Source organism: Cicer arietinum, chromosome 4 (genome assembly GCF_000331145.2).
Source record: "Cicer arietinum cultivar CDC Frontier isolate Library 1 chromosome 4, Cicar.CDCFrontier_v2.0, whole genome shotgun sequence".
Lineage (NCBI taxonomy): Eukaryota > Viridiplantae > Streptophyta > Magnoliopsida > Fabales > Fabaceae > Cicer > Cicer arietinum.
Genome location: NC_021163.2, coordinates 13137196 through 13160940, shown reverse-complemented (window position 1 = coordinate 13160940; position 23745 = coordinate 13137196). Strand labels below are relative to the sequence as shown.

The 23745-nt window shown below is 28.5% G+C and overlaps 3 protein-coding genes across 3 annotated transcripts in view; all 3 read left to right on the top strand.

Annotated features, from left to right (window-relative positions):
* The first annotated feature begins 1255 nt into the window (after nucleotides 1-1255).
* LOC101502642 (uncharacterized) lies at nucleotides 1256-4609 on the top strand. Its single transcript, XM_004496619.4, has 6 exons — nucleotides 1256-1469; nucleotides 1716-1792; nucleotides 2035-2140; nucleotides 2839-3492; nucleotides 3597-3797; nucleotides 4182-4609. Exons 1-6 carry the CDS (start codon nucleotides 1368-1370, stop codon nucleotides 4227-4229), a joined length of 1188 nt encoding a protein of 395 aa, XP_004496676.1. The 5' UTR covers nucleotides 1256-1367; the 3' UTR covers nucleotides 4230-4609.
* A 3139-nt stretch (nucleotides 4610-7748) lies between these two features.
* LOC101502127 (acireductone dioxygenase 2-like) lies at nucleotides 7749-11224 on the top strand. Its single transcript, XM_004496617.4, has 7 exons — nucleotides 7749-7926; nucleotides 9183-9294; nucleotides 9393-9487; nucleotides 9698-9812; nucleotides 9900-10024; nucleotides 10732-10802; nucleotides 10886-11224. Exons 1-7 carry the CDS (start codon nucleotides 7909-7911, stop codon nucleotides 10947-10949), a joined length of 600 nt encoding a protein of 199 aa, XP_004496674.1. The 5' UTR covers nucleotides 7749-7908; the 3' UTR covers nucleotides 10950-11224.
* Nucleotides 11225-23446: 12222 nt separating this feature from the next.
* LOC101501800 (uncharacterized) overlaps nucleotides 23447-23745 on the top strand; it is a 7117-nt gene continuing 6818 nt past the window's right edge. Inside the window, exon 1 of the mRNA XM_073367472.1 lies at nucleotides 23447-23743. Coding sequence (XP_073223573.1) covers nucleotides 23586-23743 — 158 coding nt within the window. The 5' untranslated portion in view covers nucleotides 23447-23585. The remainder of the gene's footprint in view (nucleotides 23744-23745) is intronic.

Sequence of the window (23745 nt, the reverse complement as noted above, 5' to 3'; positions counted from 1 at the left end):
TATATTAAAATATAAACAATGAAATGGAAATAAAAATTTACCCTTATAATAATAAAATTAGTAGAGTTATTTTAGTGTCATGTGTTTGCTTAAATTTCTTTTGATGTCCCTTAACTCACCGATCAATCTACGTTTAATATTGTAAAAAATTTACATATAGAATTTTTATGCATCTTAAAATAGTACTCTATAGCATTTGTGGTCTAATGAAAATGTTTTTGTGGTTACCAACATCTACCTCTAGTCATAGTCATTTGTATGTTGAATCTACATTTTTTGAACTACTTAAATCACCTCCACATTTATACAACAAATAATCAATACAATATAGTCATATAAAAAATATGTAGAATTATAAAACATGAAATGAAGAAACATAATTAAATCATAGTACAAAGCAAAAACAAAAAATAACTAATTTAAAAATGAGATAATATTACCTTGATAACTACTCAATATTGGTCTTTTTTGACAATTGAAGAGAACATCAATTTTTTATTTGTGTGACAAATTGACAACATAAATTGCGAACATTGCCGTATAGTAAAAAATTGATGTTTACACTAAATAACAATCTCATACTATTGTTGAACGTCGTTGTCCTGTGATAGGGTGAATGAATTGAATAACAAATTGATTGAAAAAAAGTGAGTGACTTAAAAGTTAATTAGTAGGTAGATTTAAGTTTAGAAGAGAATTTAATAATAAAAAATATGTGAAATTAATAATCCGAGGAAACAATTGGATGTATTGATGAGTTAAATAATCGAAATATAATTACATTTAAAAATGAATAACAAAATATTACAATGAAGGAATATAAAATAGAAATAGAAAAGGTCGGAGGTTGTTTTAATATATTAAAAATAGATTATAATTAAATTGTTAATTGTTGATCCCCTTACCCTTATGTTCAATTGATCATAGCATTTGTCCTCTCATTTTAAATTCCTTCACTTTTGATCTTTCTCTAAAAAAATTTGACACAAAAATTATGATGTGATATATTTTAAATAATAATTTTAAACAAATAGATTAATTATATATATATATATATATATTATAAATTAAATTGTAAAAATAAATAATTTTTAAATTTTTTTTCTTCATTTTTCTGAAATTGAAAATGAAATTTTAGAGATTTTTTTTACTATATATAAGTGCTTATTTTCTAAAAGACAGTATCATAAGTATTGATAATTGAACACTTAGGAGAGCATATTTTAAATATTTTATCAATCCATATATATAAAATTGTATTTTGATGAAGAAAAATGAAGTGATATGTCTGGTTGAAGCTTCATTATACAGGATAAGCTGAGGCGCATAATCTCTAATTATTCTGTTAACATACACAGCTCTCTGTAATGGCCATATTCTCTGTAAACGTAACTACTTCACCTTCTCCATCCATTCTTCAACGACGTCGTTTTTCCACCCTTTCATCCTCTACTCATCTACTACTACATGTACGTCCTTTCACTCCTATTCTCCAGTACTCACCATTTTTCTTAAACACGTGGTATATAATACTCACAAAGCCTTTGTTTCATCAATTCGATTAGATTATAAGGTTTCAAAGTTTTTCTTTTATCCTTTTGGAGTTTGATTGATACTTGAGTTGAGAACCCTTCTTTATGGAATCAAATTTTCCATTCTAGCTTTATGGTTTTACTACTTATTGTGCTTAAAAATGATGTCTTTTTCTTATTCAGGGTTCACTCCTGCAAAATAGGAAATTTGGGGTTTTCGAGTTGTTAGGTTTCAGACCATTTTCTTTCAATTGGAGGAGGTAATAGTATTCCATGATTCACACTTGTCCATGGACTATTTAATTTTCTTAATATAGTTTCTTTCATTGTTATTTTGGGTTTGATTGGAGTGAAAAATGTGGAAAAGGAAAATTTCAATGTATCTAAACTTTATTGTTCCCAATTAAGTTGTTATTTTCCACCTAACCGTTTTCACTCATACTATACTCTTATTGCTGAAGCCGTGTCAATAGTAAATTGGAGTGTTTGAATCTAAAAACAGGAGAACTTTAATGTGTGCAGCCAATCAAGATGCAAAGGAAGCAGTCAAAGAAATCGGCGAAACTGATGGCCTTATAGGTGTACTTGGTGAAGTTGATTCTCTTCAAGTAAGAATAGGGATGATAATTTTTTTTTCAACTTGTTTCTTATCCTTCTTTCCATTTCATCTTGTTTTTTTCTTGAGATCATCTGTTTGTGAATTATGAGTAAGTTTACATATTGGTACTATACATAATATATACACATGACAGTATAATGGTCTTTCATTTATATGTACATCAAATTAGTCCTTTAATATCATATTTTTGACCAAATTGGTGCTTGAAGACCAATGGTCCTCCATTGAAACTGGTGGTATACAATCGTTGATTTTAAGGACCAAAGTTGGTGTAAGACTGTGTGTGGGTTGAGTGGTGAACCATCGCTACTGTGAGTTTAGAGCACTCCAACTGTGATTTTTAGAAGCTACAATATGTAGCTTTTGGTCAACCGTGGTTTTCCACCGCGGTTTTTGTGTTTCCCAAACAGACACTAAATGGAGGACTGATTTAATCTATCCTATATTTTTGAAGGACCAAAATTATTGTTCACTCTTTGCTTTTACCAAACTTAATTCTAGATTGTGATTCTGTAACTTGTTGGTGCTGTTGATTTTTTCCGCATTGGATAAAGGATAAAATCTATGATGGCATAAATTTATGTTTCCCTGTTTTTTTTTTTGGAATTCATGCAATACTAGGTAATTAGAAATTATAATACCAATTTGGCTATTCCACATTATGATGGAAGTAGAACTTTTCTCAAGGTACATGACAAAAGTATTGAAGCTTGGTCGCAATTCGCCAGAAGAATATCTGGTGAATGGGATGGATTTGGAGCAGACTTCAGTAATCAAGGGAGCACAATTGAACTGCCAGAGTCGGTGGTTCCTGAAGCGTACCGAGAGTGGGAGGTCAAAGTATTTGATTGGCAGACTCAATGCCCTACTCTTGCTAACCCAGAGGATCAGGTTCTTGAGTACAAGTCCATTCAGTTACTTCCCACCGTTGGATGCGAAGCCGATGCTGCTACCATATACAGTTCAGATGAGAGGAAAGTTGGTGGGGAAAACAGTGGAGTTACTGCCTTTGCTTACCAATCCAGTGGCTCTTATGTTGCTGTCTGGCAAAAGAAGGGTGACTTAATAGAGTTGGAGTACTGCTTGATCAATCCTCAAGATTTTGAATCTCGGGTTAGGATTATTCAGCATATCCGTGTTTCAAATGATACAGAGATGAAGCTGCAGGGTATTCGAGTATTTCGCGAGCAGTGGTATGGACCATTCAGAAATGGCGATCAACTGGGAGGTTGTGCTATCCGTGATTCTGCTTTTGCTTCGACACCCCCCATGAACGCTTCAGATATTGCTGGTATCTGGCAAGGATCTAAAGCTGTCACCACTTTTGGCACTGGGAACACTGTGAGTGCAAGGATCTCTCTTTCAATTTGTTTTTTATATATGCGTGAGTATGTATTTTTCTTTTTTTATTGGTTTCATTACTCGGCATTTCCATTAAATTCCAGGAGATCCTCCGAGAGCTTTTCGATGACAAGACGCAGAACTCTGTTAGAGATGGAGAAAACAATGTATTACTTCCTAAGCAACTTTGGTGTTCACTTGAACAAAACAAAGATGGCGAAACTCTAAGCGTAGTGGGATGGCTTTTAGATCATGGGCAGGCAATCACATCAAACTGCATATTCTCAAGCACTGCAGAGCTAAAGGCAAGTTACATATTATTATATACCAGTTTTTACTAATCATTCACATAGATGGCCATAATGATCACAAGGATCCAAATTAATGGCTTCCATTTAGAAGAAAGAGAGAAACAAAACAAAATATTTAAATTTCAGTTAACTTGCACATTTCCCTCCTTCCGAATTTCTGAAGTTAACGGCAGGAATCAGGACCATTTTACAGATGCACCATAGACTATAATAATGGTTTGTATTTTCATATTATAAGACCTAGTGGCAAGTCACACTCACAACCGAGGTAGAGATCTTCGCTTCTCAAATGAAATGGGAAATTGTATTACTATAATTTTCTGTTGACCATTTAAACTCGCGTTTCATCTAACATAACCATACTCTTCATTTGTGCAGGAAATATCAATAGCGTTAGAAACTAGAGCCTTGGAACGTGTAGTATAAGCCGTAGTGGTAATCCATTCTGGTCCAAATTTGTTTACATCCCTAAACGGCATCACAATACAAGGTGAAGTTCGTGTATAAATATGATAATTTGTTGCAAAAGTTTGCCTTATTTATATAAACTCTATTGATCGTTTTTTTTTTTAAATAAATAAATTATGATAGCTTGTTTCCGTGTGTTTAGTACTTTATGTTTAAAGGTTTATTTGCACATTCCTGGAACTTATATTGCACGGAGATGAAAATATCAGTGCATGTATATTTGAAAGTCCAACACGTTGGGTTATGTAACAACCTTCATGGTAATATTACAATGGTTAAGTCATGTACGTTGCAAGTACATTTGATTGATATATATTGGGAATTTGGGACCTTGGTTAGTGTGCGAGTATTTTGTCACTAGACTCCTTAAAATAAAATAAAAAATTAGAATTATATTATATGTCATTTATTTTATTTTATTGTAACACTAACACTTAGATTATTTTTTTCTCAATAAGTCATTTATCTTTTAAAACATGTTCAAGTTAATTTTTTTCTTCATTTTTATTAAAATATTCTGAAGTGGCAAGCCGTGTAAAAAAAAAATAATTTAATTTTTGGAAAATTTTAAGAAACCCAGCAATATTTTTATAATCTTCATCATCATCTTCATTATTAAACTTAAAAAAAAAAATCAAAATCCCTAATTAAAAAAATAAATAAATAAATAAATAACTCTTAAGCAAAAGTGCAGCCACAGGATCCACAGCACATACTTCACCACCATCAACAAAATGGCATCCAAAAGAACAAGACAACGACCGATAACAGATTTAACGGATTGAAGCACAACCTTAGCATCCTTATTCTGCAACTCTCGCTCTAATTAACCCTTTATCCCCTCCAAGAGCTCCTTGATACACCTGCTACAAAGGCTCCAACACAAACTGAACAAACATAGGTTTAGCCTTACTACCACCAATCCCTTTTGTAACACCATTCAATTAGTTAAAATTAATTATTTTTATTTTTTTAAAATAAAAATAGAATAATTTTAATAAAACTAGTTATAATTTATTATGAAAATTGTACGGAACAAATGTTCGTCACTAAAAAAATTAGATAAAATTAGTGTTTTTTCATATTATGACTTAAAAATGAGAACAAGAATAACATATAAACTACAATTTTTTACACTTCAACTTTTTCACCTTGTTTTTTTTTTTGAAATAAGTCATAAAAGAGACTCTTGGAGCATATAATTCATACACGAACAAAATATAATTATAATATATTAATTAATAATTTATTATGAAAACGATGTACATGAAAATGTTCCATAAATAATTACTTAAAAACTTGTGATTTTTTTAAAATTGTCAACACAAAAATGAGAACAATTATAATACACCAACTGTGATTTTTTTCACACTTCAAATTTTTCATGTTTTTTTTAAATGAGTCATTAAAAAAATTATTGAAACATACAAAGCATATGTCAAAACAAAATGTTTGTTTCTAATCAATTAGTTAAATTTAGTATTTTTAATTTCTTCTAAATAAAATTAAAATATGAAAAAATATTAAAATGCATGGGATAAATCATATGCAAAGCAAATAATTATCGAATGTGAGACAAGTTGTTCCCAATGAGTCCCTTGAAGGCATACCAATTGATGAATTCAGAGACATTAAAGGACTAGTATGAAGGATGTCTTATGTTCAAGCCTTAAAAATTAACATAACCACTAATTTAGAACGTTTGCTTATAAAATGTTATGGGGAGAGATTGAACTATCATATTCATATACGAGATAAAGTTTTTGCCCATAAATTGTTAAAAATAATTATCATACTCATAATAAATTGTCACTTATAAGATTGAACTATTATACATGAGATGAATTCTTACGGATAAATTTTTTAAATCACTGTAATACACGAGACAAATTTTTAATTATGATATCGAACATTTAATAAATTTTGTCTTTGCAATTATGCTTATGTTTTTATATGCTTCACTTTTAAATTTAAATTATTAATAGATAAACAAAAAAATATATACAATCATATTTTACAATAACTCATCTTCTATTATTTTTAATATTATGAAGAAAATAAACATCTAAAGTTTTTCATTTCAAAGTTTTTCGATCGTTCTATTTCATCATTCACTTTTTCAAATACACCTTAGTTTTTATTCTTTAACCAATTTCAAGAATATAATTTTTCTAAGTTCCATTATATCTTTCAAAGACAATTCTTTATATTATAAAATTCTTTTGATTATTTTTTAAAAATGTCCAAATACATGTATATCAAATTGCACATATCTTCTCTTCCAAAACCGAAATTCGTTGTAAACTTATTTGATTTTATAAACACTTAATGCATGACACATGATATTATATTTATTTTTCCCACCAAATAGAGTATCTTAATTATTTTTTTAGATTTTGTTCGAGAATTTGAAAGAAAGGGCTTTGAAATAAGAATTTTACGAGCGAAGGAATCTGGGTTTGTTTTTTCTTTTCGTAATACAAAATTCTCTTAAATTACGAAAACTCAAAAATCATACAGGAATAAGCTTTGAAGGACTTTAGAAGATTAAAACTAATTATTCAAATAATTTTCACATTGTTATAATATCTAATAAATTAAAAATATTTTTATATCATTATTTATAAAATCACTCTTTTAAATAATATAATTTTGTTTTAGTTTTCTACTCCATCCAAAATCATGCCTTCTCTTCCCCCTCTCAAATAGTGAGTATGCATCATTGAAAATTTTATGAGTTCAGGTTCATGTCATCATGTTGGTTTCTGGTCGTAGATTTATCCTTCTGCGGCACGAGTCTTCATTTGAAGCAGTCAAGTCAATCTTCAATTCTCTACTCTCCTTTTCCCAAATTACCCATAACTTGTATAAATAATTTTGTATATGGGATTATCTGACAGTATAAATTCTGCAAATAATTTAGTGGTTCATTGTGGAACCTTTCAACTTTCATGTTATTTTTAATGAAAAAAATAACATTTACAATACTTATGATATTGAAGGTAAGTTTATATTTTCACAAACAACTAAGTTGTAATGATATACAACAAGTATTTACGGAAAATATTTTTTCGATAATAAATATAAAAAAACTATCGGTAGGAAAAAGGTATAACAAACAAATTACTTTTGTTTTTGTTTTCAAAGAATTGACTTTTTTTTGGTAAAATGATAATCACTTTAAAAATACTTTTTTTTTTACTTTTCTAGAAAAAGTGGAGGATAATTAATTAGAAACACAACCTACATTTAAAGCAATAGTTTATTTTCCGGTCAAAAGAATAAAGGTTTATTTTATATATACTCACAAGTATAATTATTTTATTATAAGAATTATAATAAATTATATTATAATTTATTTATTTAACTTAATTTCAAAATTCAAATCTAAAATAAAATATCTAATTTAATAATATGGACTAATATTCAAGTTAGAAAGAACATTAATATATAACAACTGGAATTCGAGATTTTCCTATTTGACGATTTTAATCATTACATTTACTTTAAAAAAAAAATCAAGGGAGAAGAAGGATGCTATGGTAAAAGAAAGGGTGTGCTTGAAAATTGTGGCGTTGTTTATAAATCGCGTGGGAACTAAGCATTTGGGGCAGAAGCAAAACCTCAAGCTCAAATCATGGTTTCCTCCGACAAGGTATTACTCTTAATTTCTAGTTTATTTTCCTTTTAAATCTTTTTCTTTAGATTTCCATTCAGAAAATTCAACCCTTTTCCTCAAAACAAAAATGTTTCGTGTCTAAGCTCCATTTCTTTAATTCCTTTCAGATTACTGAACTGATTGCGTTATGATTAACGATGCTAATAATTGTGGCATAAGTTATTTAAATTCAACTTCCACCATATTTCTGTGTTGATATTTTTCAGTTTCTATTAGAAATTATCGGCCCTTTCCTGTTTCGTTAAACCTAATTAATAGGAATTTATATATGACTCCTCTTATTAACCTTTTGGGTCTGAGTACTGTTTGAGTTTTTGATTTTATAGGAATTTATCTGATCCTGCACACTATTTTAACCTATTGTATTATCAAAATCGGTATCTTTACACTTTTGGATTCAAGAGAGATAGAACATGTTGCATCTTTACGAATTTTGAATTAACAAAATATCTATTACTACTCTGGAGTGAAGTATAAACAAAACTCGTAAGTGAAAAATTGATGTATCTGGTCTTAAATTAGGACCAGATACATCAACTTTTTGGTTACCATTTTTGTTTAGATTTCATTCTGGAGGGAGTAAGCACTTAAAGGGTGTTGCGTCTTAAGTATGAAGTAATGAGTTGTTGGTTATAATAACTCATTTTGAAATACATCATTAGTGAGGCAGGTTAGATAGGAATCTACATAGATAATAGTTTGGGATGTGGGCTGCAAGAGTTAGGATGCTTTTATTTTTTGGAATCTGAATTGTCCAATTGCAAGTGGCTGTTAAAGCCAGTCATTTTCCTTATCATTTATGTGGTATGAACATGATGATATTTTTAAAGCCGCGCCCTTTATTTTTGTTTTCTAATTACAAGTACATTCTTAATTTCGTTTGATTTGTCACTTGAATTGAGAGGATGAATTTCAAAAAGCTAAGTGCAGAATGATAATGGTTGGTACAACAATCAACCGTTCAGCCTTTGACAAATTCATGGTCTGTTATCCATGGACAAATATTTTATTGAAATCTTAATTGTTTTCAATTGATGGCTATCCTTTTATTTTGTCCTCTATATTGCATGCCCTCATTTTAGAAGAGTTAAGCCCAATCTTGTTGTATCATGTGCTCAATTTGCTCACTCAATAAGATGTGTGCTACTGCTGCTGTTACATTTTTGGTTTTTAAGATGTAGCAGAAAATAAGAGGAATCATATTTTCATATATCATTTTTTATTTATCATAGGATCCCCGAGAGGAAGTAATTCAAGCATGGTATATGGATGATAGCAATGAAGATCAAAGACTTCCCCATCACAAAGAACCCAAGGAGTTTGTCTCATTGGATCAACTTGCTGGTAAGTGTCTTGTTGCATGTGTCGGTTATATTTATATGCAAATTGTTGGATTTTCTTCACTAGTCGCATCTAAACTTTGGCTCGTGTTAACACTGCAGAACTTGGAGTCCTTAGCTGGAAATTAGATGCTGATAACCCTGAAACAGATCCAGAGTTGAAAAAGATTCGTGAAGAACGTGGTTACTCCTACTTGGTGAGTTATGCTAATGTTTCATTGTCATCGTTTATATATAGTAAAGAAATATGTACTTTTAAAGAAATATAAAGATTATGCAAAACCATGACTGTTTAATTATATGCAACAAAGAACATCTTTTTTGGTTTTGATGTCAACTGTCTGCAACTTTACATTCTGGCTATGTTCATGCTTTTTAACATTTTTATCTGAGGCACATTTTCGCAGGATGTTTGTGAGGTCTGCCCAGAAAAGTTGCCAAATTATGAAGAGAAGATCAAAAGCTTCTTTGAAGAGCATCTGCACACCGATGAGGAGATCCGTTATGCTGTTGCTGGAAGTGGTATGAGCAATTTTTTTGTTTGACCCTGATTTGCTCATTACCATGCCTACTCTGTTAAGTTGCTAAATGTTTCCTGTTTTTCTTTAGGTTATTTTGATGTCAGGGATCGCAATGAGGCTTGGATTCGTGTATGGGTGAAGAAAGGAGGAATGATCATTTTGCCTGCCGGAATTTATCACCGTTTTACACTGGATGAGAACAATTATATCAAGGTACTGATTGCATATGTACTAATTGTAGCTGCACTACTTTCCTCTGTTGCTAACAGAAAATAGAAAACAATTATGGGTCTATTTAGATTGGCTTATTTGTACTTATCTACCAGCATAAGCACTTGTGTGATTGTTTGGGTGAGCTTATTGAAACATCTTATAACATATCCATTCATTGTTTTCAGCTTATTTTCACTACTTCTCCAAAATAGCTTATGAAAAAGCTTATATGATAACAATTTGTCTTTATTTTATCTTTTGTTCTGGAAATAACTTATGCATACCAGTATTTATGCTATAAGCGCTTAATTAAGCGGTTTATCAAAACATTGCCTATATCCCTCAGATTCTCATTTTTCAGTCAGTGTCAGGCTGTCCCATTTTTCGGTAACTTCAGCTTTCAAACTTGGTTGTTTAATACATTAAAAACATTGTCTGGTACCCTTTTTGGAAGTCCTATTGTGCGTCTCATCTCTGGTCTTTAAAAAAAACAGAAGGATGTGGTTGCAAAGGTTTTGTTTAGTTGCATTGCATTCTTGTATATATGTTAAGATGAAGATGTAGCTAGAGATGTGAATATTGCTAGCCTATTTTTGTTATCTTTTAGCAATTGATGTGCATTTTAAACTTTTCTTTTTATCTTAGTATCTGCTAAGATTAGTCTACTCCTTATGGGCTTCTTACATTACATGATTGTAATTATGCAGGCTTTGCGATTTTTCGTTGGTGAACCAATTTGGACTCCATACAATCGCCCACATGATCATCTCCCTGCAAGGTACTATGATTTAACTAGTTTAGTAGCATATGAGATCATCAGAGGCTTTTTGTCAAACCTTACATTGCGATTTCAATGTGCAGAGAGGAATATATCAAGACTTTTGTGGAGAAGGATGTTGCCAACCATATTGATGCAGCTGCTTAAGATTCGGTTGTCCCTGATTGTAACATGTGTTAAAAAATGACCAAGGCTTTGATACTAAAATGAAGTTTGAGAAAAATAATTGTCTCTAACTAGAGGCTAGTCTTTTGTATCGTGGTATGTAAGTAACCCTTTAAGCCTCGATGTTATTTATATCCATGCAATCGTGTTTGTTGCCCTGTGTTGTATAAAATCGGATTTACAAGTATTAATTATCAGAATTTGGGACAGAATAAACATATACATAAATAAAATGTTAATGTATTAAGAATTTATAATGTGCTGCTGAGTGACCCTTTTGTATAGAAGCGGGACATCAACGTATTTTCTAAGATTATCCGACATTTGAAACTTGGACACCTCACAAATATGCTGCATGTGCTGCCCGTTACATTATGGGAAAAGAAAATTTGTCTTCTCCTTGCTCATCTTTTGACTCGAGGACTTGCAAAAAAATTAAGGAGAGAAGAAATAATATAAATTTGATCAATATCAGCTTTAGTAAAAAGGATAAAGTCGTCCACAAAGGCCGATAGATTTATGACCACCCCTCGTTAGCTTGGATAGGCTCCCAGACCTACCTCTCACCTGCAAGATTGACCATGTAAAAAAGTCTCTTGAGGCAAAGGACAACCAGATGCAGAAAAATGAGGTCCCCTTGCCGAATACCACACGAAGGAGTAAATTAATCCAAAGTCTACCCTTTCCACAACATTCTCATTTTAGGAGACAAGATACAAAAACATAGTTTCACTAATTTATTAGGGAGACCAATATAATCGCAAGTGTCTGACGAAACTCCAATCTAACCTGTCAAAGATTGGCTTTCCTGAGATCAATTTTAATCATCATCCAGCCATTAGCACAATGTATAGCCCTCATTGAATACAAAAACCTCTTGAACAATAACCATGTTGACCCTCTCTACTTGACAAATCTTTATCAATTTAAAGAAATAATTTTACACATGCATCATTGTCCCAAAAAAAAAGGAATAGTTTTACACATGCGCCAATTTATTTTGCCGATATGTCAGCCAACTCTTATAACTATATTAATATTATTGATATAAAAGTGACAAAATAATAAATTCCCATAATGAAAATATAATTTATACAGACATTACATCCTTCTTAAACTAGGGGATCCAATTCTTATGACTTCAAGTTTAGTGCACGGTTCCATGTCTTTCACTCTTTTGAGACTTATAAAATTAGTTATGTAGTTTAGACATGGCGTAGTTAACACAAAGTTCAATGAATATATTGGATGAAACTCCTGGTTCAGTGAAGGGAACTAGAGAGAGCAGTAGTCTTAGTTGCGTGACGAAAAACACACCGCCTAATCAAACTTTAGTTTGCCTAATAATATGCCAAATGAAGTGATATGATTCCAACGTTTGAATTAGACAAAGGAAAGTAAGTGCTCAAAAAGACAAGACATGGGGCACTACACTTATATGTGATTTTGCCTTTTGAATTTTGATGGTGTCGGGCATATTCGATAACGTTCTAGTCTCGTCTTTAATCACTGAAAACTAATTTCTATATTTTTATTTATAAATAGAAGTACATTTTTTTTTCATCTTGTAAATAGAAACGGAAATAATATTTAAAAGTAATACTTTTTATATGAAAATTTTTTGAGAAAAAAATCGAAAATATATTTTTGCTGATATTTTTTTGATCTTTTTTAAAAGAAATTGAAAAAAAGTTTATCGATAAAATTTTTATATCTATTGTTCTTGAAAAAATTTTGCTAAAAGAATTTCGAAATTTTTTTATTGAAATCCAAAGAATTCTAAATTTCTTTTTTCGAATAACTATTTTAAAATCGATTTTAACTAAAAAATTTATTCAAAATATTAAACTAGTTTATATTTATAAATTAATTTTAAATTGGTTCAGAAGTACACTAAACTTGATTTGAAAGTATTTTTCATTAATTGACAAAACCATTAATGTGATTCAATGTGGTTCGATTTTTTTATCATGAACATTTCTAAACGAAAATGAGACTTTAGTGTGAATAAAATCTAATGAAATGGGTGAGTGGCACTTGACAAAGACATTATTAAAATTTAATTGTTAGCGGTTAATTCTGAATTGACTAAAAATTTGAAAAATATTAAATATAAAAGAGTGGTGAATGAAAAAAAAAAGCTTACTAAACAAAAAATTTAAGAACAAAAGTGTGATATATTGACATAGTTCATGGCATTTGTGTGAGTATTATTAGGAGCAAACTCTCTCTTGATGAAAAAAAAAATTAGAAAAATAGAAATAAATAATAGAGATTCAAGAAGATTTAGATTGAGAGAATCAAAATCCACTGTAGTTCTTTCAAATAGCCAATTTAGCTAGCATAGAGAAAATATTCCAATTAATTCTATATAATAGAAGGACATGAATTAATATATACCAACTTCTAGAAACTTTAGGAAAACATTTTTTTTATGTTGATGGCCATTTGTATAACCAAACCAAGAAAATAAAAAAGATAGCTTTGATTTAATCTTTTCTCTTGAGCATTGAGATTAAAATTGAAAGAAAAAATATTTAAAATTAATATTTTAATTACTCACGATTTATTGTACATATATGTATAGAGTAATGTTAATTTTATATTTTTATTTATTAATAACTGATATTAATCATTTTATTCTTTAAAATAAAAGAATATAATTCGAAAATTTATTTGTATTCCTAACAAAAACTTCTATATAACTTTGATTAAGAGATTAAAGTTAGCATGGATTCATATCTTAATTATGTATGACCCAATTGAAATACAACCACAAAACTAAACCATTAATCAATGAAGCAACAAATGCAACCAAGTTTGGAAAATCTATTTAAGACTCGAGGCAAGATAACCAAGTTGGTAGGCTTTGGCTACTCATCCCCGTACCCGCGTTTAAAAAAAATATCTATACTTGTATCTCTATCTTTTTGGATATTAATTTTAATATACATACGCTTACCATTTGGATACTTAAGTATTCGTACCCATACCCATTATCTACGCTTTAATTAAAAAATCGATAAATAAATGATATTATTGTGATTAAATTTAAAAATTATTCAAATATCTTAAATTCAATCATAAAATATTATAAACCAAAATATTTTCTAACTCAATATTTCAAATGAACACTCGTTACAATACATATTTAAATATCCATAATAATATTTTATGAAGTTGCAAATCATACGACAATAATATCTGAGATAATTGATACAAAATTGTAAGTATAATTATAAAATCACGATTAATAAGATATAACTATTAGTTATAAAATCACAATTGTTTACCTATTTATCATAATTAGATGCTTAAAAAATTTGTAAACGTTTATATTTCAATTATAAATATTATAGTAGTATAATGATATTAATAAATATTAAAATATAAAAGAAAATAATTAATTAAACTAAATACTAATATAATAAATAAATAAATTAACATCTTCAACATCGTCACTACCCTCATTAAACAAATCTTGCCAAAGCACTTCAATGTCAAACACAATATTCTATTTTCTTGGCATGCGCAATGAAGAGAGCTTAACTTCAAAAGGATTCTTTGTCCTCTTAAGAACATCTCATTAGCAAATTCCCATTTATCTTTATCAACCTTTTTAAACCCCTACAATATATAATAAATCAATTAAATTTCTCCTTCATTTTCAAACCAAATCAATAATATAAAAATACGCATATGTTTCTTTATATTTAGTTTGGTTTCGCTTATATTATTTAACTTTCTTTTTTTTCGATTTGGTATTTTAAGTTACATTATGTTAACACCTTTAGTCTTTTATCTCATTTTCAACAATGGTTTGTGTAATTGAAATTTTTTAATCATTATAAATTCTACCAAATGTTGTAACAATATGTTCTTCATATTAATCCTTCAAAAAAACATTCATCTAATCTTATATATGGTCTTTATTTCTTGATTTTCTCTATAACCAATTGATTTTCTCTACAACCAATTTCTTGATTTACATAATTGATGTTATTAACTTTTTCGACTTGAAAAGTAGTTTGAATAGTCAATTTATTGTGATGTTTCGATTAGATATTAACATTTCATTATATTAATTTGAGAAAAAATCAAAACATAAAAGATTGTTTGCATAATTCAATATAATTTAAAGGTTAATTTTGCAAACTTAATAAAATATAAAGAACTAGATGGATAAACAAATAAACTTAAATGAATTAAGTAAAAATTGAACTAAATTTAAAAAACTTACAATGTATTTTTATCTATACAAGAGTGACACATATCGTACCAAACAAATATCCAATCACGAGAGAAGAAGATAGTTATCTAATGATATGATGTGATATGTATGTCTCCTTTTTTTATAAGAATGGTTGCTTATATCACATTACAATAAGAAAACCAAGGATCACAAATAAAATACACGTACATAAGATGATTATATATCATCAACAAATAATTAATCTTGATGAGTAGAAAGAAATGAAGTTATGATACACACATAGGTGTTAAGTTGTCTAACAAAACTAGATAAATTGTTGTGCTTGAAGAATCTTGGGAGAAGAGTAATGGAAAAAGCTTGAGGATCCCACCCAACAAAGCTATTGTTCCCTATGCTCCATGAAACAATATGATTTGTGGAAGGGTCATCAACTATATCATATGTTTTGGTGAGGAATGGTGGAGAACCATTTTCATGAAGTCGCTCCATTGGTTGAGGATGATCACCAACCGCACAACAGGAATTAGAACTTCCTTCCTCCTTCACATCTCTATCAAAATTCATATTCATTGATCTGATGTGGTGTTTTTACAGAATTTATAGCTCATCAAAAACAAGAACTTGGAGAGTCGGGGCACAAAAGAGAGTGAGAGAGATGTATGATGTATTGATGTTATGGTAAATAAGTTTGGATTGTAATGTTATAATAGTTGTATTAGAGATGCAAAATTATTTATAAGTTAATTATTCTACTTAAATGTTAGTTACAAGTCGATTACAAATTAATTATTCTAGTTATAAATACTAATTATTCTAATTAAGTATATAAATTTTATTATGTCTATTAATGTAATAATTTTTATAATTTAATCGATATAAAAATTATCTTAAATTTTCTATCTTTCATATGTTGATATCAACTTTAGTTAATTTAATAGAGCTGTTAATTTTACAAGTTTACTAATTATTGGCCCTAGTCTACATGTTGGAGAGACCAAAAAAATTTATAGTTTAAAATACTCCAAAAAATAAAGCCCTCAAAGTAAAAAATTCCTTAAAATTTTGTAGCCTTAGTGGGGTTTATGGACCAATTTTTTCAAAAAAAAAAATCGATATTGTTTTGAAAAAAAAAGAAATTGATTTTATTTTAAATAAATTTTTTCTCAAAATTTGATTGATAAAAAAAATTTTACAATTTTTTTTTATTTTCCTCATAATTTTTTCATGAAAAAAATAATTTAAAATTTTTTCTGAGAAAAAATATTTTAGATATTTTACATAAATTTTTCCGATATTTTTTTAAGAAAAATAAATTTCGAAAGTTTTTTAAAAAAAAATATTTCAATTAGCAAAACATTTGGCCTACAAGCCCCCTCCTGTCACTTAAACCCACAAAAATATTAAAATAATGGATTGGAATTTTAAAAAATGTATTTCAGTAGGGAATCTAATATTAGAGCTTAATAGAAAATTTTTTAGAGGGATTTTTGGACTTTGAGATTATTGAGAGCTCTAGTTGTAATATTGAAATATTGAATTCGATTTTAATCAATTAAATAAAAAATATTTAAATTTAATTATTGGTATATTCTCTTTTTTATTTTTAAATCAAATTATTCAAACATTCAATTACATATACTAGTCCTTTAAAATAATTAAAATTATATTTAAGAAGTTGATATCTCTCGACATATATTTTATATAATACATGCATCAACAATAAATATTTGAACTTTATCAATTAGTTAAGGAGACAAGTATGTAACACTTATTCACACTAGATTGGTAGGATTAATGGTCTATTATCTAATTATACTTAATATATTTATTTATGAAAATAATTTCTTTTCAGTCTCTTTTCGTGAAAAGTACTGAATATAACTTTTGTCAAGTACTTTGAGTAATGAAAAGTTAAGTCTAAGTCGTAGATAAAAAAATTCTAATTTTGATAGAATTTAGATTCTCTTATATTTGAATTAAACATGAAAAAGTCATGTTCGTCATCTCACCATTAAAATATATTGGTAATTTTAAAATATAACTTTTTTTTAATAAAAAATTCAAAATTTAAAATTATCAAAATAACAGTAGTTTCAAAAATTTTAATTATCAAACAATTGAGAGTAAAAATAATAAAATGGTTTTCATATATTTTAGGGGTGAAAGATAAAAACGAAAGGATAGGGTTTTGCCAATAGTTGCGCTCACTTCTTTGCTGGGGCCTGCATAGGGAGCTTATAGTTCATGTTTTTAAGTCCCTCCCTAAGGAATTAGAGAGGCTTATTAATGTGGATTTGTCCAGGATCGGCTGGTCCTTGGAGCTAGTTGTGTTTTTTTTTGTCGTTTTTTATTTTCTGGGCTGAGGCCTGCGTATTAAAAAAAGACAATTGGAAATTTCAAATTTATTTTTTTATGTGAGAGGAAAAATTGAAATATATAGTCGACAGATATTGACAATTTGACAGAAATTTATGCTTCACATTTTTGGCACCCAGTGCAAGAAGGTGGAGCACGTGACACGCAGTCAAACGTTTTGGCGCAAAGCAAAGATCGACGCGTGAAAAAAAAATTAAAATTTAAACAAATCTTAAATCTTAATTGAATTTAAACAAAAATTAAAATTGTTAATTTAGTTTTTGAATTAACTTTTGTTAACTCAATTGTTTTAAATATGTGGTTCAATTAATGAATCATTTATATGGTTTGATGTTTTGTGGTGCAGTACAATTCAATTCATCAATATAGTCGAATTAATCATATTTTTGCACACCCCTACTCCCGCTTCCCGTCAAGTTGAATCAGACTTTGATACCACTTGTTGGAGAGTCTAAAGGTGCGAGAGTAACAATGAGTCAGATGCTCCCGAATCACCAGAAACTTCGACACCACATCTCAACCAAAAATCTTAAGACATTAGGTATATGGTCATCTATATTATATATCTAACAATTTGCTTATTCATAATTAATGTCGAACTAACCATTCATACATGAATCCAACAATCTATCCCTCAAGTGTGACTTTCCCACGTCTTATACTTTTAGCGTCGTTATTATTAACGGGACACACCTCTTGATTATACCCCATGAAGCCTGAGCACGGGATGTAGCATGATATTGCGCAAATTTTCGCAAGTGTGCGAGTTTTCCAAGTAATAGAATATAAGATTATCGTATCGGCATAGATTAATTTAACAACTACCAAATTAATCAAAGTTTTATATTATTTAGACTAATGAAAATTATTGCTGGTTCACGATAACGAAAACGAAACGATAACATATAAATTACAACGAGAATATATAACAACACAACTTTGAATTAATGGAAAGTAAACCTAGTGTCATGATTTCACTTGTAATGTCAATACCTTAAGTCCTAGTTTTATATGAATTTTTATTTATTTTCTCAATTATCAATCCCTCTTTAAAACTATTAAAAAAGATTACTCATTCAATGTAATATTTTTTTCCTAAATTAATTATTTGATTGGTCTTACAAAAAATATAATTAAGAGAAAACATAAAGAACCAATAGGTTGAGTGATTGAAATATTAACATTTATGTTTCATCATACAAAAATTCAGTTATCCTATAAATCTACTAATTAATTGTAGTTGGTCACTAGTCAATTGTTTGATTAAGGCATGCAAATGTCAATCATCCAAAACATCTAAATAAAACAATAGAATCATTTAATTGAGATAAACAACAAAAATCTAAAATAAAACTATAATTTAAAACTAAGACATAATAAAAATGTATCTTAATCACAATATTCACCAAGGAGCTTATAAGAGAGTTTAATTACTCGTTGACATATACAAATAAAGTAAATAATAGATGTGTTCGTCAAGTAAAGGAAAAGAAATAAAATCATCAAATAGTATGATTATTTGCTCCGAAATTTGAGACATTTTACTCTAACTCCAAAATTTGAGACACTTTACTCTAGCTCTAATTACTATTAGGTTTCCAAAGTGTTTAACCTTATTTTCTCTCTCTCTCTAGTTTTTTTCTACTCTTTAGATTGTTTCTGGTCTACAACTCCTTCTGTTTATGATTTCTCTTTCTTAAGATAGCAAGAAGATCCTAATTTTATGCAACAATCTTTCTCCTTATTTGACAACATTTTCTTATCCTAAAATTCAATGCAACAAACCTCTTTCTTACCCTCGTAAACTGAACTATTAAACTTGATATTTTTGCATTAAAAATTTAGTTGATTTGATCAATTTAAATTATTTTACCATCACCAATTTTGCAAATATAATAAATAAATGAATACATAAGAGGGTAAATATCCTCTTAAAATCATATAAAAATAGTTTTATCACATGAATTTCTTTTAAATGTTATAATCAACTATGATTCTTCCATCTTCTAACTATTTTCTAATATATGAGACACTGAAGATTGGTGAGAGAATACCTTCCTTGTCTTAAAATTTGGCTTTGACATTATTGTTGATGGTTTTGCTACTCTCAACCTCGAGGACCCTCGAGGATTGTTGTCTTCCACCTAAGGGTTTTGATGAATATTTGCATCTCTATTGCTATAAAAATAATTCCCAATTGAAATTAAAACTGCAAAAAAAAAAAGGTCCAACTAATAATTTCTATAAGTCATACATAAATTTTATGGTAAATTTCCAACCAGGTTGATGGTTTTTTCTAACCTTGTACGAGATATGTATGAATTGAGTGTCAATTAAGTCCCAAATTCCATCTTAAAAACCTCCCTACTAAATTCTTTAATATTAGACCTTTTATTATAACATTTTCAAATTTTGATTTTCTCAAAAATATCGAAACTATATTTTCGCAGAAAAGAAATCATTTTTTTTTAAATAAAAAAATTTTGGGAAAATTTGAAAATCTTTTTATTGAAAAATTTTTGAACTTTTTTTTATAGAAAAAATCAAATTATTTTGTTTCGAAAAAATATTGAATATCTTTTAGATTTTATTTTCTATTTTTATTTTAAAAATGAAAAATTGGATCTATAGATCCTACTTAGTCCACATAATTTAAAAAAAAAAATTAAGTTTGAAGACTTCTTTTAGTGGGATCATTTTAGCTATAATTTTTTTTTACTCTTCCAACATGTGAACTTAAACCAGTAATGAATTTGTGAGATTAAGACCTATATTTCTCCACTAATTTAATTTATTTTTTCCAAAAAAAAAAAGCTACAAAGTGTAAATAGATATTTATGGTAGGATTTTAAAACTCTGTACTCCATAAATACATCATTTATAACTTTTATAATTATATGTAATTACCACTAATTGATATATTTAGAAATTACAATGTATTTTATGAGAAAAATCTAATTATAAATTACTATTTTGCGATTTTTTAATATTCAAAACTACAGTGGTGACTATTTATGATTATTTTTCGAAAATAAAAATTGTAAATAAATAGATATTTTCAGTTATTATAATTTTATTTTGTAATAATAAGCATAAAGAGTTATTCATAATTTTAATTTTGAAAACAAAACCCTAATTGATTTTAATTAGAGTTTTTTTTTTTGAATAAAAAAAGTATAATTTTTTAGCAAAAAAATCTGGTTGGACTTACCACACATCTGTTATAAAAACATCCACATGATAACAATTACATTATATTTTTCAATGGATTTAATCATAAACTTTAAAAGGACAGCATTGTGTATGTTTTGAGATTTAAAAATCAATTTAATGCAAAAATAATATAATTACAATGTATTTTGTATATTTTAAATGTTAAACTAATAATAAATATGATGTTAATATTTGGATATGAAGTGTATTGGTCTTTTAACACATGGTATTGTGAATCCTTTTTTTTTTTGAAACATTTAAATCACTTATCTATTCATCTCATAAGAGGGTAGTTATGAATATTATTTTCAATGAGTAGTTATCATCACTACAAGAGAGGTCCATGAGATATTAATTTAGTAATAAGAATTTGATTATGTTATTTCAACGCAAGTTTAAATTTACTATAAAAAAAAAGTTTAAATTTCTTAAAAACAAATTATAAACTGACCAATTATATTATTTTAATTGAGAAAGTTTATCTATTTTCTAATAAAAAAATATAAAAAAAGCAAAAAAACATGAAATAACAAACACTTCACTCGTTTTTTGGTCTCGTTGGAAATATCATTTAAAATAAATAAAAATTAAATTGATTATGTTAATTTCTATAATAAAATAATATTGTTGAATCAAAAATACTCATTAATTTGAGTAGTTGAAAGTACTACTACAATAACAATTAATTAATTAATATTTTAAATAAAACACTTATAATAAATAAAATTGGATATTTATTTTCAATTATTGGAAGTAGGGATGATAATATAACCCGCACTCGTGGGTATCCACCAAAATCTGCTTGATTTGGACGGGGAAAACCCGCTTTGATTGAGTGTAGATGCGGGTGAAGATTTTCCCTGAAATTAAAATTCGAGGGGCAGATATGGGTTCATAGGTGGTGATATCCACCCCGCATCCACACCCGAATCCGTCAATATTAATGTAATTTTTAAATATTATATACATATACATATTGAATATACTTAATATTTTTTAAATATTAAAAATTATAATCTTATTTCTATAAAAATTTTATTTATTTTATAGTTGTCTATTAACAATTATTTTATTATATTAATTGTAATAGATATAATTTTTAAAATTATATATATATATATATATATATGAATGAGGGCGGATGAAAACTCAAATCCAATTGTGGACGAAAATAGTGACATAAATTCTACACTTGCTATGAAATAGAGGCAGATGTAAGTTCTCCCCAATTAATTAGGTGCAAGAATGGAGGAGGCAAAATCCGCCCCCACCTCAGCTCACCCCATCCCTTTGCCATGCCTAATCGGGAGAATGAAATTGTCAAAGTATATTTATAAATTCTACGTTCTAATTGTCACTGAAGTGGAGAATGGTCTGCAAATGGGTACAAGCCTGACCCATGATAAATGGACTCCAAGACTTTTTGATCTTCTACAAGCTTACGTAATATGCAAAGTAAATACTCATAAGTAGTACTTTAAATTGAATATTGAAAAATTTGTACATAGGGGAGTAATTATTGTTTTTCAAACAGTCTGTAGTTAGACTCGTAGTATTAAACTAAAAAAATGAATTATTATGAATTTATATTAAGATTTATAATTATTAATTGAGATGTATAGCAAACTGAAATTATTTTATAGCAAACTGAATTTATTCATTTGAAAATTGGAAGTAAATGTACTGTTAAAGAGTTTATTATACATTTACATTAATGTTTTAGTACATTATTATAGTTATATTTGAACGATGTATGAGAATCACTATTATTTTTGAAAATAAAGTGTTTTTATATACACAGAATAAAAGAACAAATTTTTATTGTACCAAAGAAAAAACAGATTTTTATCCTTGTTAGGCATACTATTAAGATTTTAGGCTAGAGAATTATGTTAGTCAACTCAAGCGTTAGGCTAAATGCACACAGCATCATCAAAATTATCTGCACTAGTGTTATTTTTTAAGTATTAAAAATATTAATTAATTATACATTTGCGACGTGATAGATAGATCCATCGCATTTTCATCAAATCAAATCAAATAAAAGTCCGAGAGCTAGGCCATACCAATTAAATTCCAACAAGTTTTATATTATTTGTTATTATTGTCTTATTATCTATACTTATTCTAATTTTTTAAAAATAATTCTTTACGTCGACAATTTAAATTTCTTTTCACATACATTCAAATAAACCACAATATTCATAAGAAAGAATAAGAAACCACAATAAGTTCCAAACCATTTTATTAAGTTATTTTTTAAAATATCTCCACATTTTAGTTCAACATTACTATTTTTACCTCAATTTTATCTCTGTCTTTCATTAATTCTTACCATATTTTATTTATTTTACAAAGTAAATATTTGGCCTATTTAAAAAAAATACAAAATATCCGATTTTGAGGAAATTCGAATTATGTCTTGTTTGGATTCCATCAAATTATCCCGTAAAATAAATAAAGTAAGTAAGCGGTGACGTTGAAAACCTTACTATTATTAACAGATAATAACCGCTCACCCAAACAAGTCCTTATAATAAATCAATTAATTAATTTTTCTCTGCAAAACCTTCGTTTGGAAGCTCCTTGTTCTTCTCCTCTTCATTCACACTCTCCATCTTCTCTTCTTCCGCTTAACGAACCTTCCAGATTTTTCAAAACCCATTTCCATTTTCGTCTTCAGATCAAATCCTTTTGATCTCTCTTCGACTTTTCACACAATGTCGTTGCTTTGAATCTCCCACCAAACAAGATTTGAAGACTATCGACGACCCTAACACATCACATCGCCCGAAAAATCGTTTTTTCTCTCTCGGATGGGGTCGGTACCATCGACGCCGCGTAAGGGTGGTGAATTCTCGCCGGACACGGCGGAGTATCTGATCGGGACTTTTGTCGGCAGCGAGTCTTTTCCTCTCTCATCGGAGTTTTGGCAGAAACTGTTGGAGCTTCCTCTTAATGTTCAATGGCCTGCTG